Raw genomic sequence first — 17855 nt, 5'->3', positions numbered from 1 at the left:
GTCAGTCAGAGATGTGGGGTTTTTCCATACTGGGGCCCGGACGAGCTTTGTAGTGCAGACCTAGCCACCCATATTCTTAGGTGAGGTGTAAGTTCCACATTAGTGATTAGATGTGACTATAACTATCGCCTCTGAATTTGGCTCACTAAGGGCAGAGGGAGTCTAAGGGCTTGTCTACATGGGGAAATTTATTGACAGAACTATATCAGTATAATTATACCACCATAACTATGCTGATATAACTCCTCATGTTGATATTCCATTTCTGGATTTAGAATGCCTTCTTTTTTTTTGGTTTCGTTTATGTCTCTTTGGAAGTGGTTTAAGCTAATCCCCCCAAAAAGGCACTCAAAATCCCCTAAGGGAGCATCTACATGGTGAGTTATACCAGCATAGCTATAGCAGTATAATTATACTGGTGTAGTTCTGCTGGTAAATTTTCCGAGACAGACAAGCCTAAACTGGTGGAGGAGGCTGGGTGGACATTCTTACATCAGTTTAAAACTGGTTTATAACAGTTTATCTTGAGTTGATTGGAAACTGGCTTTGCAGGGGAAAAAAGGTGAGCCTGGAGAAAACAGGGGGGAGGGATAGCTCAGTGGTTTGAGCATTGGCCTGCTAAACCCAGGGTTGTCAGTTCAATCCTTGAGGGGGCCATTTAGGGATCTGGGGCAAAAATTGGGGATTGGCCCTGCTTTGAGCAGGGGGTTGGACTAGATGATCTCCTGAGGTCCCTTCCAACCCTGATATTCTATGATTTAGCAGATGACATCAGTTTTATGAAGATATGCAGCAAAAGAGAGATAATCTTACAAATTCTGCAAGCAAATAGGTCTTATTATCAATAAATCAAAGAAGAAAGTTATGAAAATTAATTTACCTACCAATGATTTTATCTACGTGGAAAGTGAAGCCTTGAAAACTGTTAATAAGTTACTTTTCTGGGTAGCATCATTGTTGGATGTAAAGGCCAGCATAGGTAAAGCAAGTGCTGTATTTTAAAAACAATATAGTATGGATGTCCAATGTGATAAGCAAAACCAGTAAGATCTTAAGATCTTTAGAAGCAACAACCTGAGCATCCTCCTCTGTAGAGCACAGTCCTGGAAAATTAATATGTCCATCCACCACAAATTGAACAGCTGTCAATGCAGGGGTCTGTGTAGAATATTCCAGGTAAATGGCCTGCTAAAATAAGTAATGAAGAGGGCTGTACATCTATTTACAAAGAAGTACAGAAGAAGTGAGGGGCATAACTGGGACATCTTTTAAGAATAATAGGCTTCCTGAATAAGCATTTATTTAGTGACCCCAGGGCAAGATATTGGAGAGGCCAACCTCCTTAGCACACTAGTGCATACACCAAAGCACAATAATGGCTGAAGCAGAGTAATTACATCTGAATATAAAGGACTTGGAACAACAAGCCCAGGAGAGGGCTGATAGGTACCATTTGACTTCTGCCTGATGCATCTGATGACATGGGAAGAATGATGGTGGTGATGATGATTAGGAACTGGTTTAAGATAAACCATTTTAGCATAACCAGTACAAATCCCTGTGTAGGCATTCTGATTTTGGTTTAAGAGTGACTTCTTTTGGTTTAACTAAATCAGTTTTAAGCTCTGTCTACTTGAGAGAGTTATACCAGTTTAATTTAAGGTGTGATGTTAAACAGATTTAGATGAACTTGTGCAAAAGGTTGTGTGGACATTTATTTTGGTTTAAGGCCTGGTTGGCACTTTAAACATATATCAGCATAGCTATGACAGTCAGAGGTGTGAAACCCCTCATTCCCCCCCCCCCCAAAGACAGAGCTATGCCAACCAAACCCTCAGCATAATAGATACAACTGTGCCCACAGAAAACGGCTTCTGTCAGCACAGCTTCTGTCGGTCGGTGGGGTAGGGTGGGGTGTTCCTATGCTGGCAGAACTCTTTCTGTCAGCATACACTGCATCTATAGTGTAGACATAGCCTAAGTCAATTAGGAATTAGTTTAAACTAAACTCAAATAAGCCAAAATGAGTGTCTATGCCAGGATTGCAGCCATTTAATTAAATCTGTTTCAGAACCATATAGACAAGGCCTAATTAAGTTGCCGCAAACTTGTGGATAAGCAAAGCCTTGAACATTAAGGGTAGAATTTTCTATGCCGTGGAATATGTACAGATGTTCACTCTGTTCCGTGGTAACATCCTGTTAAGTACAGAGATCTGATGATTATATTACTGTATAATGTTTCTCTAAACAAACAGTGTTGTAATGACTATAGTTTTTTTTTGTTTCTGATATTTACATGGCCAGGATTTGTAAACCTGATAAAACCTCCTAAATAAATGAACAGTTAGAGAAAAGAAGAGAGCGAGAAAGAAAAATAGACTTTTCAAAAGAGTTGTATGGCCAATTATTTCTAAAGGGAACTGGGTACCCATGTTCCTCAGGCAGCTTTGAAATTGCCACCTTTAGGGTGTTGGAAGAAGGTGTAAGTGGCAACAACTAGACTTACTCTCCAGACTAGTGATAGTCCCCTTTGAATGTGGCCCTCAGCGCTCAAAATGAGTTCTACCCTAGTGTTGTGTGTTTGCTTTATGGCCTATCCTTTCTTATCAGTTCAACCCAGACCCTTAGATGCAAAAGGCAGCCAAACTCAGCAGGCGCACAGATTCTTCTCACTATCACATGAGGCTTTCTCTTTTAGATTGTAAGCTCTTGGGGGCAAGGACTGCCACTGAGTATACATTTGCACCATTCCTGGCATGGCACTACTGCGATGTAAATGTTAAACTATAATAATGACAGTTCTGTCAATAAATTGGCTATTCTGTCTGCAGTGTCATCACTCACTGTTTTACAAGTGCAACTTAAAGGAACCTTCTGATGCCAGGTTCCAGGTTTGTTCCTTTATATATGACCCTCCTCAGTGATACTGCACTTTCACGAACTAGTCGGCTCATCTGTTTTGCTGGAGCCAGACTGCATTTGTCTCTGCTGTGTGACAGTACGTGAATCACTTGCATGCTCAAGTCTGTGAATCAGGAGCAACACAGCTTCCCTTGAATTTGGAATAAGGTGACTCCTTTTCTCATACACATACTCCATCACCCCTTGTTTACAAAAAAAAGTCCTCACCCTCTTAGTCCGTTCATGTTGGCTAGCAAGCAGAAGAGTCTGCGAGATCAGAGTCTCTCTTTTCCTATTATGCCCAATAGGTACATCCACTGCATATACTGTCTTATGATTTGTGTGTTGCTGGGAAAACAGACATTACCAGATCAATATAGCAGTACCTCTCAAGATCCTACTGAGCCAAGAATTCCTTGATATTGAATAGGATTCCTTATCAAAGCTTTCCATGGTTTTAAAACTTACATTCAAACAAGTTGGTAGGTAGATGCTTAGTTTAAAAAAAAATGCACTAGAGAAACAAGTCAGTCATGAAGAATGAATACAGCATGTCAGAGACATATTTAAAACTAAAGTGACAAAGCAGTATATTGCGGGGAACAATCCTCTGTTATTTTCATGTTATTATTATTAATGTTGTGGTACTGTGTGGGAGCCCCAGTCGTGCAATGGGAGTCCATTGTGGTACATGCTGTACAATCATATAACAAAAGAGATGGCCCCTGCCCCAAAGACCTTATAATCTAAGTAAAGGATGATGAAGACAACCTACTAGGTCTTTTTCATCTCTAATTTCACCAAGCCAAGTCCTGAAGGCCTTAATACTGAATTTCTGAAATTGATGGGAATTTTGCCTGAGTAAAGACTTCAGTAAAGACTTTTTATTCTATGATCTACCCCCAGTAGCATTGTATAAAGGTAAAACCTCAGTAGTTGCTGCATCAGTACACTATATGGGGAAAATTAAGATAAGAAAACAGGAATCAAAGCAAAACTATTTCCCCCTGTTTATTTTCCCCCCTACTGTTACTCACACCTTCTTGTCAACTGATGGAAATGGGCCATCCTGATTATCACTACAAAAGGTTTTTTTTCTCCTGCTGATAATAGCTCATCTTAACTGATCACTCTCATTATAGTGGATACGGCAACACTCATTTTTCATGTTCTCTGTGTGTGTATATATATATATATATCTTCCTACTGTATTGTCCACTGCATGCATCTGATGAAGTGGGTTTTAGTCCATGAAAGCTTAGGCTCAAATAAATTTGTTAGTCTCTAAGGTGCCACAAGTCCTCCTCGTTCTTTTTGCTGATAAAGACTAACACGGCTGTTACTCTGAAATCTGTTCTATTTAGGTTCTTATACTGCTCCCATCACCAATGTAGCTGAGTGCCTTCCAGTAGTGCCTTAAGTGATGTGTCTAACATCTGTCGTCTGTGGATCATTCTCTCTTGCATCCTCTCCAAGGAGATTTGTGTGTGCAGTGGAGAGTTTTGGTTTCGTAGGGTTTTGTCTGGGGATTAAAAAAAATGTACACGCGGCAGTGTGTTTATATTGGAAAAGGCAGGTTGAAAAACTGCACCTTGCGCTTGGCATAGAAAGTGGGGAGATTTGGGATGGGCCTTAGTTCCTGGGAAAGTTTGTTCAACAGCTTCATAGGGAATGTCTACGCTGCAAAAAAAAAAAAAATCCAGCCGCAGCGAGTCTCAGAGCCAGCGTCTGCAGACCTGGCTTCACGCTAGGGTGTGTGGAGATGTTCCCGCGCAGGAAACCCATCCTCCCCTCCCCCAGTTTGAGCTTCTCCAAGTGGCACAGTCCATAGCGCAAGGCCGGTGCGTCCGAGTCGGAAGATTCTGAGACTTGCTGCCGCCGGGTCCTTTTTTGCAATGTAGACACACACATACTGCTCCCCACCCCCCCAACCCACACACTCTGTTTCCTCCACAGGTGAGCTTTACCCTGATGGTAAAATTAATGAAACTAGTACTGGTGTGGAACCACAGTAATGTAAGAATAAAGCCAGGCCTACAGTAGAAACTTTTGCCAGCATAGCAATCTTGTTAATGGTGTGATTTTTTTTTTTTTTTTTTAACATTTCTAGACAAGCATGAGCTCTAGTGTAGATACAATTATACTAGCATAAAAGGGCTTTTGCTGGTCGAGCTTTTTTCATGTGGGGAACAGGCATAAGCTATGCTGACAAAAGCACCGTTGGTGGCCAAACAGGAATGCAAAGCAGCGTCCTCCTTACATGGACTTTCAGATGCATCGTGCCTGAACTAAAAAGAAAAGCTCCATGTACACAACTGACTGACAGCTATAGCGTCTCTCTGTATGTTGACTTCATGAAAGTGTTCGCTCAATGTATTCCAAGCAGTGGAATCAAGTTTGGATTCGCAGTTATTTGTGCACTAGAAACCAATGGTAATCGAATGTAAGTTTCAGTATAAAAGGTCTAGCTGGCAGCCTGGTGTCATTTGCTGTGGTTTGAGACTCCTAGGTCCTAACTGATGGGGCAGAGGAAAGGGAAAACGTGGTGGCATGTTGCAGGTAAAGCGATGAGCAGGAGGCCAGTGTTCCCTCTAATTTTTTACATCCATGTGTGGAATGAATTTTGTTATGTTAAGTTACAAAATTCATGTGGTGGGGGTGGGGCCGAGGGGTTTGGCGTGTGGGAGGGGGCCCAGGGCTGGGGCAGAGTATTGGGTGTGGGGGAAGGGGTGAGGGCTCTGGCTGGGAGGGTGCGGGCTCTGAGGTGGGGCTGGGAATGAGAGGTTCAAGGTGCAGGAGGGGGCTCAGGACTGTGGCAGAGGGTTGGGTGCAGGGGGTGAGGGCTCCAGCTAGGGATGAAGGCTCTGGAGTGGGGCCGGGCACGAGGGGTTTGGGATGCGGGAGGGGGCTCAGGGCTGAGGCAGAGGGTTGGAGTATGGGGGGGGTGCGGGCTCTGGGGAGGGGCCAGGGATGAGGGGTTCAAGATGCAGGAGGGGGCTCAGGCCTGGTGCAGAGGGTTGGGGTACAGGGGGGGGTGCAGGCTCTGGGGTGGGGCCGGGGATGAGAGGTTTGGGGTGCAGGCTGCCCTGGATTTGTGGTGGGGAGAGAGGACTCCCCCCAGCACTCTCTCACCGCAGCAGCTTGGGGCCAGAGTAAAGGTGCCTCTCCTCAGCTGCGGGACTGGGATGGGCTGAGGGAGGGGCTCCTTTACCCGGCATCTGCTGTGGGCCTGGGCAGGGCCGGGCCAGGGGAGGGGCTTCTCTCCCTGGCCGTGGCAAGTCTGGGACGGGGATGGGGACGGGGGGTGCCTCTCCCCCCGCCGCGGCAAGTCTGTGCCAGGGCCGGCGGGAAGGGGCACCTCTCACCACTGCGGCAGGTCCATGCTGGGGGAGAGGCATCTCCCATGCACAGCCGTGAGCCCCTGCGCGGGGCTTTATAGGCCGTTGCGCAGCCGCACAACTTAGAGGGATCTTAGGGCAGGACCCCCTTTTTTTGTTCTGGGTTGTACAGCACCCAGCACAACGTGGTCCTGGTCCATGACTAGGGCCCCTAGGCACTATGCTAATACAACTAATAAATAAATAACAATATTAATAGGAGCAATGCATTGCCTAAAGGGTTTCCCTATGAGCTGGAACACATAATAGTTCCTTCCCATAAAAATAAATGATCACCCTAGTATAACCTTCATACAGTTACTGCACTGGGTTACATGACATGCTGGAAATCATTCTGCAGATGACCATTCCTTTCGATTTTTTGCCTACATTCTTTCTAATGACAGTTCTCCATTGAAGGCCAATATTTTATTATAAAGAGGGTTCAATTTATTAAAGAGGGTTAAATTTCTTTTCAACTAATCATTGGCCAAGTCTACTACCCACTTACCTAAAAAAATGAGGGCCAAATTCATTGGCCGGAAGCCTTTTGTTTTCACTATTGCTTGATTAGTCATTTCTGTCTGGAAAAATCATCCAAACTATCTTCCCCTTCGCCCACATACAGAAAGAAGTGAGCATATTGTAATCTGCTTTGCATAACATGCATCTCTGAGACACTCTTAATAAGCAGACATTAGACACACTGACTTAAAAGATGCAATATGGCATTTGTTGTTGCCTATTTACTGCAAGCGCCAATTCAGCCCTACTGATCAGCAGTCACCTCAGTGGAGGCCCAAACCTGGTCTCATTGAAGCCCATTTGCTGTGGACTTCACTGGGACCAAGATTTGACCTTGAATGATCTAAGCTTCCAGCTGTATGGTTGTGGGGCTGTGTTTGTTTGTACTGGGGAGGGGTGGGGGGTGGGGCTCACTACAAAAGTTCAAGGGAATTCAAATAAATCTGTGTATCCAAAACATTTTTCTCTTTTCCTGATTCAGCAAACTCTGTGAAAACATTCTAGTTTCTATTTATGAACATATCTCCAGAGGCTATTGTTGCTGCTTCTTGGTTTCTTAAAATTACTCCTGAGAGCATTCTAAGGAGGGGAGGGCACTATAATCTTAACCGAGAGAGGAATTGTTTATAATATGCCAGATTTACAAACATGATGAAAACAGATTAGTCGATCTCCTGAGGACAGAGAAAAATGGTCTGAAAAATCAGCTCTGAAAAGATTTTTCATTTACATGACAAATATCCAGTTTTAGGGTGACCAGATGTCCCAATGTTATAGGGACAGTCCTGATATTTGGGGCTTTTTCTTATATAGGCACCTATTACCCACCACCCCCATCCCGATTTTTCACACTTGCTATTTGGTCACCCTATCCAATATGCACTAGAATAAGCCAATCTCTCTGCTGAAGAAGGAAGGTTTCTTTCCCATTGTTGGATCATATTAAAGAAGTTCTCTATTAAAATCACAAATGAGTTTGATTCCCCATCGTTTAAATTCCAGGGTATTACTAATTAAGAGGTCGCTTGGTTTTTGGTACTGTTTCTCTCCCTCTATGTGTGAAACTTGCAAGCTGCTAATTGTGTTAGTACATTCTAAGACAGAGTCTGTTCTCAAAGCAATTCTTTGTAACAACAACTACTCACACAGAGAGAGACTCAAAGCAATACTCTGTAACAACAGAAACAGCATCCAGAGACTCCCCGCCCTTTTGTTGTATTCATCTCACTTTTTTAACAATTGTGATTAAAATAGAGATAGAGGATGTATGTGGATGGATGCTTGGTGTGGATAATAACTGAATGATCAGGGAGGTGCCAGCCTAAGAATCCAGTGTCCATCGGCTGAAGAAGGCGTCAAGTGGAAATAACCAGAGGACCCCCGGAGGACAGACTGGAATCCACCCAACAGCCTGAAGAATGGGAGAACCAAAGAACAAGATAACATCTGGCAGCATTTGTGCTGGAAATGGCCCACCTGATGATCACTTTAGATAAGCTATTACCAGCAGGACAGTGGGGTGGGAGGAGGTATTTTTTCATATTCTCTGTGTATAAATAAAGTCTGCTGCAGTTTCCACGGCATGCATCCGATGAAGTGAGCTGTAGCTCACGAAAGCTCATGCTCAAATAAATTGGTTAGTCTCTAAGGTGCCACAAGTACTCCTTTTCTTTTTGCATCTGGCAGCATGGAACTATCAGGAATGTGCCATCTGCTGAGTGATTCAGCAACAGCATGATGAAGCAATTCCAATAGACTGGCACAGGAAGAAATTCCTATAAAAATGGACTCTGGAAAGTGAGAACTTTGGGGTCTGATTCTGCAAACCAACTTCCAGGAGCACCAGATGAGCATCTGACAAGGCCCTGCTTCCTCCTCATGTCCTGGCCAGTGGCTTGGCATGAGCAACTCTAAGGCTGGTAACTATGATAACAACCTTGCAGAACCTGTGTGTGTGTGCGCGTGTGTATGAATGAATGTGTGAATAAATATGAAATGGAATGGAATGTTATAGCTATAACTAACTGCTTACTATGATTCTTTCTATATTCACAATAAATGTGGCATTTTGCCTTTTCCCCTTTAATAAGATCCTGCTGGTTTTTATTTTATTGGTATAACACCATGAGTGTGAATTAATATAGTTTAATAATCTTAAAAATGCCTATTTCCTGCATTATTCAGAAAGACCCTGATCCAACATACATTGAAGGCAGTGGAAAACCCATTGACTTCAAATGTGTATTGGCTGATATTGCAAAATTATGGTGATGCATAAACATACTAAAGAGCACATGTAAAATAATATCTCTAGTATAATATAGCAGTATCATTGCAATCATTGCACTGCCATTAAGGAGTCTGGAATTCCACAGCACTCATGCACACAGCTAAAATTATCACAAACAATTTTACCTATATACAAGAGAAAGAATTTTTAATATGCCTGACCTGATTTGGGTTTGCTTTTAAAATATGATGGTGAGTGGACAAAGGAAGCATGGTTGAGTGGGCAAATCAGAGGTCCAGAAGTGAGGAGGAATGCCCCAGATTGTATGTGATTTGCATCTCAGTTTCCTGTCAGTAAATGATAATACCTGCTTGACAGGTGTCTTTTGGAATTCAAATTTGCACAGTGCTTTGAGATGCATAGGTGGGAGAGGCCAGAGATTACTAAGCATTAGAAGATAAGTTACTGACCCCCACTCCCTGGCAGAAGCGCTGAGCTGGTGGAATGGGGCAAGCCCACATGCCCCAACCCCACTCCCTAGCAGGAGTGCCAGGCGGGCAGAGCGGGCAAGCCCATGTACCCCAACCCCGCTAAACCCCTGCCTCAACCAAGCTTCACAGTCATCATTGGTGAGTACAGCATTACATTGTTTGTTTAAAATTATTTAAAATTTATATTGTATATGTATATAATGTCTTTTGTCTGGTGAAAAAAATTTCCCTGAAACCTCACCCCCCTATTTACATTAATTCTTATGGGGAAACTGGATTCACTTAACATCGTTTCGCTTAAAGTTGCATTTTTCAGGAACACAACTACAACGTTAAGTGAGGAGTTACTACACATTCATATAGCCTCCCCAGGTGAAAAAAATTTCCCTGAAACCTAACCCCCCTATTTACATTAATTCTTATGGGGAAACTGGATTCACTTAACATAGTTTCGCTTAAAGTTGCATTTTTCAGGAACACAACTACAACGTTAAGTGAGGAGTTACTACACATTCATATAGCCTCCCCAACTTAGATTGCTCTCTTCAGGGAGCCCAGAACCGTAAGCCACGATATAACCTCTCAGCCTCAGCAAGAGAGTTCTGCTGGAGTTTAAACTGTGTGACAGTTCCCTGACATACCAATCTGTCTGCCTAACCAGCAAACGCCTCGATACTCTGCCAGTCTAAACCTTGCCTTGCAGGTAACATTCAGTGAACCCCAGTTCCTGAGTTCCCCAGATGCATCTACCTCTCTGCAGCATTCAGTCCCTCTCCCTGGACACTCACAGCAATTAACCAAGTCTGTTGTCTCCAAAGAGACAGAAAACACACCAAGCAACAGGGCTGAGGATGCATATAACAGCACTGAGGTGGTTTACAGTAAAACTGAAAATAAGTCTATTAATAAAAAACACCGATTTAAATGATACTAAGCAGAAGAAAAACAGCCAGGTCTGGTTACAAACAAAACAAAAATAACATACTTTCTAATGGCTAAATAACTTTAGCAAGCTACAATCTTGGCCTGATTAGCCTTCTCACTCCCACCAAATTTGCAGTGTCTCCAGCCTCTCAGACAGGAGGATCCACCCTTCATAGACACAGAGGGCGCTTTCCCCTTGGTCCCTTAAGTGTTGGATAACTAAGGGGTTCTTTCCTCTTCTTTTCATAGTCCAGTAAACCAGCATTCTTTTGACATGTACACCCCAGACCGAGTTCTTCTTCCCCATGGGTGTGCAGATGCCATGCTGTCTTCCTCATCCACTGGTCAACTTGCTTTTTTCATTGTCTTAATGACTTTGTTCACATTATATGTAAATGTACTTTCATTGTTCTTTGCTTGTAATCCAGCCTTGGAGCCAGATAAATCCATATTCTTGGACAGGGTTGTTTATCAACTGCCACCAAAACATAGGTTAAGAACATATTTCCAGCCCATACATACATCACACAATGATATTCATGACCAGCGTGTCACCAGTTTTACATGATACCTTACAAGACACTGGCTAGATATTCTGACAATAGTGTGTTCGGTGTACCTTTTGCCAGCTGATATAAAGGGACTCTCAGGGTCACAGTGACCACCAAAATCATTTCATGTAAGTCAACAAACAGCCAACAGAGTATAACTTTTGGTTACTACCAGCCAGGTCTGGATTCAAACCAATGATGCAGAAGTGAAAATCTCTATTTTCCATTGCAAGTTACCCCAGAATGCAGTCTCCCAGTGTGGTACTTTAAGGGTCTCATTGACTCCCACTTGACTCCTGAAGTCAATAATAGGCCCTAACGTAACCAAACATAGGAATAAGTCAATAGCCATTAACCTTATAAAGAGCCCTATATTTGCCTGAATAATAAAATAGTTTCCTCTTATTTACTAGACTGATTCACGCAAGATGAAACTATCCTCTCTAAGATAGTGAATGGGGCCCAATGAGAAAAGGGAGCTCCTATTCGCAGACACTTCTGCATGGGTTTTATCATTGGCCCACAGTGTGGAAACAGCTGGTATGTTTTGAATGTTTAATACCTACCACTGAAAACTGAGAACATTTTCAGTTTGGAAAAGAGAATTCAGCAGTCAAAATGCAACTCAGGGAAAGCGACAGTTGAAATTTACTACCCATGGTGCATGCCGCATCTACGTACTTAATAATAATAACAGCTGTAAGACAATCAACCAGGGATCTAAATGAATGCTTGTCTTCTCAACCAAATGTAGGAACATGATTATTTTGAGTCAGTAGCAATACAGACTCTAGTGAGAAGAATATTTCAAATCATGTAATACATCTTCAGGGTTTGTTTGGTTTTTTCCCCCCATGTAATAATATTTTAAAGAAGTCACTCAAACTAAGACTTCTGACACAAAACGCCAGATTAGAGCCCCAAAACAGCAAATCTCTGTGTGCTTAAACTGTTCAAGCAGTGCTTTAATTTTAATTCACATTTGAGAAAGGTTCCTAGCAGATGGAGAAAGTAAGGACCCTATTCATGAAACCTTTGGCGATTTGCCACAAAAATGGCACATTTATTGAGCACAGAGAAAAAATGTGGAATGTGCCTTTTCCACATCAGGAATGCATTTATCCAATTCATAAATCCTTTCCCCTCTCCCCACATCATTCACTAAAATTAAGTAGTTTTGTAGTTTTAAAATTTGTAGTTTGCCACTGGGATTGGGTGGGGCAGGGGGGAGAGGAGAGAAGAGAATGCTTCTCAAAGGGACAAGACCCAAAAAGAGGGAGACTTCAATGTGCTTATTAAACACACACACACACACACACACACACAACAGTATCACATGGATGTTAGGGCAAAACTGGAGACTGCCCAGACCAATTACAGACCACAGGAGCCATAACGAAGCTAACAAGGATGCGAATAACCCATTATCCTAGCAGTCTGCCAATATATTAAAGTATGTTAGAGCAAATGATTCTAAAAAAAGGGCATAAAAGTAATTAGTACAAGATTTTAAAATGTATTATGATCATTTTCTTATATTACAATAGCAGTCCCAGTCAAGCTTGGAGCCCCACTGTACAAGGTGCTGTACATAAAGTAACAGGTACTCCTTGCCCCAAAGAACTTACAGTCTAAACAGACAGGCAAAGGGTGGGAGAAAGGGAGGATTATTATCAATTTGTACAGATGGGGAACCGGGACACACAGAGATTAAGTAACTTTCCCAAGATTGTACAGGAACTCTGTGGCAGAGCTGCAAACTGAAGTGAGATCACCTGAGTCCCAGTCTAGTGCCTTAACCATGAGAACATAAATTATATAAGCTAAACACAGGGCAGGGAGCAAAGAAAATATAGTGGAGAAAAACCAATGAAGTGGGATGCATAAAGCTGTGGGCTTATTCTGCATTCCTGGCTTCTGAATGAAGAAAATGCAGTAAGCTCAAACAAGGCTTGACTTACTGTATGCATGATTGGCCAAATCCTGAAGTCCATTGTCAGTCAAACCCCTAATGAAACTGTGCCTGTGTGGAAAGCAGGGAGGAAAATGCAACTCCTGGCGGCCGGAGTCAGGAACATAGAGGAGTCACCATTGGAAGAATTTGGAATAGCTTGGACTTTTGTTCCTATTTCAGAAAATGGGCAGACCATCCAGGAGACACTGGTGGACATTTCAGTGGCATTTTTTGGCCTACACCTGGAGGAGGAGGAGGACGCTACAGACATGGCAGACTTGAACTGGCTGATGCTGCGCATGACTCTCGGTGTAGCCGCTGATGCCCCTCACAAAGCCTGGCACTTCTGCAGTAGCCACAAGCACAGAGTGATGGAATCCCATCATCTTGTAGGCCTGGGATGACAAGCCGTTGTTCCAGAACTTTCGCATGAAAAAGAATACCACATTTCTGGAGCTTTGTGAGCAGCTTGCCCCAACCTCCAGCATCATGACACATCAATGAGGCTGGCCTTCCTGGTCCAGAAGCAGGTTGCTATAACCACCTGGAAGCTGGCTACCCCAGACTACTACAGGTCAGTTGCTAACCAGTTTGGTGTTGGAAAGTCAACTGTGGGAAAAGCGGGGGCAGAAGTTTCTGAGGCAAGCAGGCGTGTGAGTTACTCAAAGACAGTAGGCATAACCAATAGCCCTGAAGTAATTGCTGGTTTTGAGAATGGGTTTTCCAGACCATGCCAAGGCCATTGATGGGACTCATGTTCATAGTTTGCCTCCCTCAAGGAGCACATGAGTTCATAAACTGCAAAAGATACTACTCTATTGTTATGCAGGCCCTTGTGGTCCATAATCACTGACCTGTGGATGCCAACATGGGCTGTATTGGAACAGTTCCTGATGCCGGAGTTTTCTGCTGATCGGGAGTCTACCTTCATTGTCATGCCAAGACACTATTCTCATCAAATGACATTGTCATAAATAGAGTATCAGTCCCCACTATTATTCTAGGGGAACCTACCTACCTCCTTTTTGCTTGGCTTATGAAACTGTATCCTGATCTCAGAGACCCTGGCAAAAGAAGGATTTATTACACTCTCCGTAGGCATAGAATAGTCATTGAATTTCCATTTGGCAGACTGAAAACCCGCTGGTGCTGCTTACAGACCTGTTTGGATTCCAGTGGCATCCATGACGTCCGCATTATTATGGCTAGCTGTGCTCTTCCCAATCTTTGTGAAGCCAAAGAGGAGCCATTTGCCGCTGAATGGACCTCTGACAGTAATATGGCAGACTCAGTACACTCAGCCAGAAAATGTCCCACCACAGCTGGAGCAGGATGCCTCCAGGCCACAGAACCCAGGGATGCTTTGTGCTCCCACATCATGGACTTCCATGGGCCCAGGGAAGAGGGAGACTAACATGTTTATGGATGTGTTTGTACAACAATAACAACAGTAAATGAAGTACTGTCACTGTACACCATGAATGGCACCCACCCCAGAGCCCGCCCTCAGCTGGAGGCCCCTGCCCCAACCCGGAGCCCCCTCCTGCACCCTGAACTCCTCATTTCTGGCACCACCCCAGAGCCCACACCCCCAGTCGGGGCCCTTACCTCCCTCCCGCACCCCAACCCCCACTTTTGTGAGCATTTATGGCCCACCATACAATTTCCATACCCAGATGTGGCCCTCAGGCCAAAAAGTTTGCCCACCCCTGGTCTTGAACCAACCTGAGAGTGATGCTGCTACAGGAGGTGCCAAAGGATTCAGAAGGAAAGGAAGACATTAGTCTTGTTCATCTAAAGAGCCTATACAGCCTGGTTGCCAACTCTTTTACTCTGCAACGCAAGGGTTTTTTTTTTTTTATTTTTATTTTTTTTAAATGAGTAAGAAAGGGGAAATCGCTAGTAGGGAAAAGGCTAATTAGCAATAAATAAGCATAGCCTTCAGGTGGTTAGTCTGGGTCATAAATGGAGAGTTTAAAATTATCTGTCTAGTTTTTGAGAGCAATTCTAACAAGAATGAGTAAAAATAGTCTACTTGAAACAGCTATGTTAGCTATTATTATATGACATGATTATCTCTGATTGCTTCAGTGTTGAAATGGAAAAGACTCACTAATGTTTATCATTTTTATTACTGGTTTGTTTATGGTGGCACTCACTAGATGAGAGGCGCTTTCCAGCCACTCATGATGAGACAGTCCCTTCCCCAAGGTGCTCACGGCCTCGGGACTGACAGAGATTAGGGGAAAGGGCAGAACACATATGGCTTTTTTATACAGGGCAAGTAGAAGAGGGTCTTCAAAAGAGACTTAGTTGTGGCCAGGGCCGAGTGCAGGCTGTGTGGAAGAAGACTGGATGTGATTCCATGAGAAACTGATAAACTAGGAAGCATGTTTGGGAATGGGGAGAGGCAACATGAAGCTTGACAAAGAGGAAGGGACACAGGTTTGAATGTGGTGACAGGATAGTAACATTTGTTGCTCTAGTGGATGGGGCACCGGTTTGAAGAAGGAAGCGACATGAATCAATGGGCAAGGAAGGCAGCTTTAGCTGCTGCACTGATTTCTGATTATTAATCATTTTCCCCTTCCTGTGCATCATCTTTATTCTGTCATACTAATAGACTGTCCATCTGACAGGAATGCTCCTGCATCCAGGCCATTAAACTATGTCTAAGGCTTGGACAAATGGGTACTACTGGTCATCAAACACTGGCACCAAACTACAAGTTTAAGACTAGGCAATTGGTAACAAAGCAAGTAGTTTGCCGAAATACACACTGCCCCCTCCCCTCCCAGCATATCCCCCCAACCCCTCCCCCACACCTCCAGTCCTGGGCAGTCCAGGCTCGCCTTCCCTCCACAGACTGGCATCAAACCTTTGTGGCTTGGTACCACCTCCCCCGCCCCCCGGCTCAATGCCTTATCCTAGCCCTGCAGCCCCAGCACCCGTATCCCACTGTCGTCACCTAGCACCACTCTTCCCACCCACCCCCAGCTTGGCATCATGCAGTCTTCCTCTTCCACTCTGCGTCCCTTTCTTCCCCCAGCCTGGCACCATGATGCCGCCACCGGACACCTATCCCCACCCCCAGTGGCCTAGCCCCATGCCCTTCTCCTGGCCTGACACTGTGCGATCACCCCTTCGTCCACCTCCCCCAGTCTCCCCCCAGCTTAGCACTGCCCCACTCCCTTCCCCATCATCTTGGCACAGTGTTTCCACCCTCCATTTCACAGTGCTACCCCTTCCTCCCCAGCTTGAATCCCCCCTTCCAACTTGACCCGACGATGTCCCCGTTCCTTGCCTGTCCCTGTGCTGCCCCTGTCCTCTCCCCTACTCTGTCCTGGAATGTGCTGCCTCGGCTCCCAGTCTCACATCTATTTCCCACCCGTCTAGCACAGTACCAGGCCATACTGGGTCAGACCACAGGTCCATCGAGCCCCGTATCCTGTCTCCTGACAGCGCCCAATGCCAGGTGCCCCAGCGGGAATGAACAGAACAGGTAACCAACAAGTGATCCACCCCCTCGCCCATTCCCAGCGCCTGGCACACAGAGGTTAGGGACACCATGCTCCCCTTGACATTCCCCAATACTGACGCTGTGCACTCTGCCTCCCTCCCACCCCTGACACTGTGCCATCCCTCTCCCCTTCCCAAGCCTGGCAGCCACCCCTCAGCGTGGCACTCCCCCCTCCTCCCCCTGGGCACGCACCCTGCTAGCCTGACACTCAGACATTCCTATCCCTGCCCCCAAGCCTGGCACCCACCCCTCAGCCTGGCACCCACCCCTCCTCCCCCTGGGCACGCACCCTGCTAGCCTGACACTCAGACATTCCTATCCCTGCCCCCAAGCCTGGCACCCACCCCTCAGCCTGGCACCCACCCCTCCTCCCCCTGGGCACGCACCCTGCTAGCCTGACACTCAGACATTCCTATCCCTGCCCCCAAGCCTGGCACCCACCCCTCAGCCTGGCACCCACCCCTCCTCCCCCTGGGCACGTACCCTGCTAGCCTGACACTCAGACATTCCTATCCCTGCCCCCAAGCCTGGCACCCACCCCTCAGCCTGGCACCCACCCCTCCTCCCCCTGGGCACGTACCCTGCTAGCCTGACACTCAGACATTCCTATCCCTGCCCCCAAGCCTGGCACCCACCCCTCAGCCTGGCACCCACCCCTCCTCCCCCTGGGCACGTACCCTGCTAGCCTGACACTCAGACATTCCTATCCCTGCCCCCAAGCCTGGCACCCACCCCTCAGCCTGGCACCCACCCCTCCTCCCCCTGGGCACGTACCCTGCTAGCCTGACACTCAGACATTCCTATCCCTGCCCCCAAGCCTGGCACCCACCCCTCAGCCTGGCACCCACCCCTCCTCCCCCTGGGCACGCACCCTGCTAGCCTGACACTCAGACATTCCTATCCCTGCCCCCAAGCCTGGCACCCACCCCTCAGCCTGGCACCCACCCCTCCTCCCCCGGGCACGCACCCTGCAGCCTCCCTCCCTCCCTGACATTCTGCTATTCCTAGCCCCCCCCGCCGCCCCCCAGCCTTGCGCCCACTCTTCAGCGTGGCATTTACCCCTCCTCCCCCTCTGCATGCACCCTGCCTCCCTCCCGGCCAGCCCTTGCGCTATTCCCATCCCCCCAGCCTGGCACCACGCCACCCGGCCCCCTCCCCCGTGCCACCCCCCACGCCCGGGCTGGCATCGCCCTGCCCCGGGCCGCCCCGCTGCCCGCGCCCCCCCGCCCGGCCCTGCTGCATTGTGGTCCCTCCGGCAGCGCGCAGCGAAGATGGCTGAGAGGCAGAAGCACGACGGGCGGGTGAAGATCGGGCACTACGTGCTGGGGGACACCCTCGGCGTCGGCACCTTCGGCAAAGTCAAGAGCTGAGTATCGGGGC

The 17855-nt window shown here is 46.2% G+C and overlaps 1 protein-coding gene across 2 annotated transcripts in view; it reads left to right on the top strand.

Annotated features, from left to right (window-relative positions):
• The first annotated feature begins 17736 nt into the window (after positions 1-17736).
• PRKAA2 (protein kinase AMP-activated catalytic subunit alpha 2) overlaps positions 17737-17855 on the top strand; it is a 35802-nt gene continuing 35683 nt past the window's right edge. For both annotated transcript variants that reach the window (XM_073357583.1, XM_073357587.1), the window contains exon 1: positions 17737-17840. In XM_073357583.1, the coding sequence (XP_073213684.1) occupies positions 17747-17840 (94 nt within the window). In that variant the 5' untranslated portion in view covers positions 17737-17746. The remainder of the gene's footprint in view (positions 17841-17855) is intronic.

This window comes from Lepidochelys kempii, chromosome 8 (assembly GCF_965140285.1).
Source record: "Lepidochelys kempii isolate rLepKem1 chromosome 8, rLepKem1.hap1, whole genome shotgun sequence".
Lineage (NCBI taxonomy): Eukaryota > Metazoa > Chordata > Testudines > Cheloniidae > Lepidochelys > Lepidochelys kempii.
This window is presented reverse-complemented; position numbering and strand designations above follow the sequence as displayed.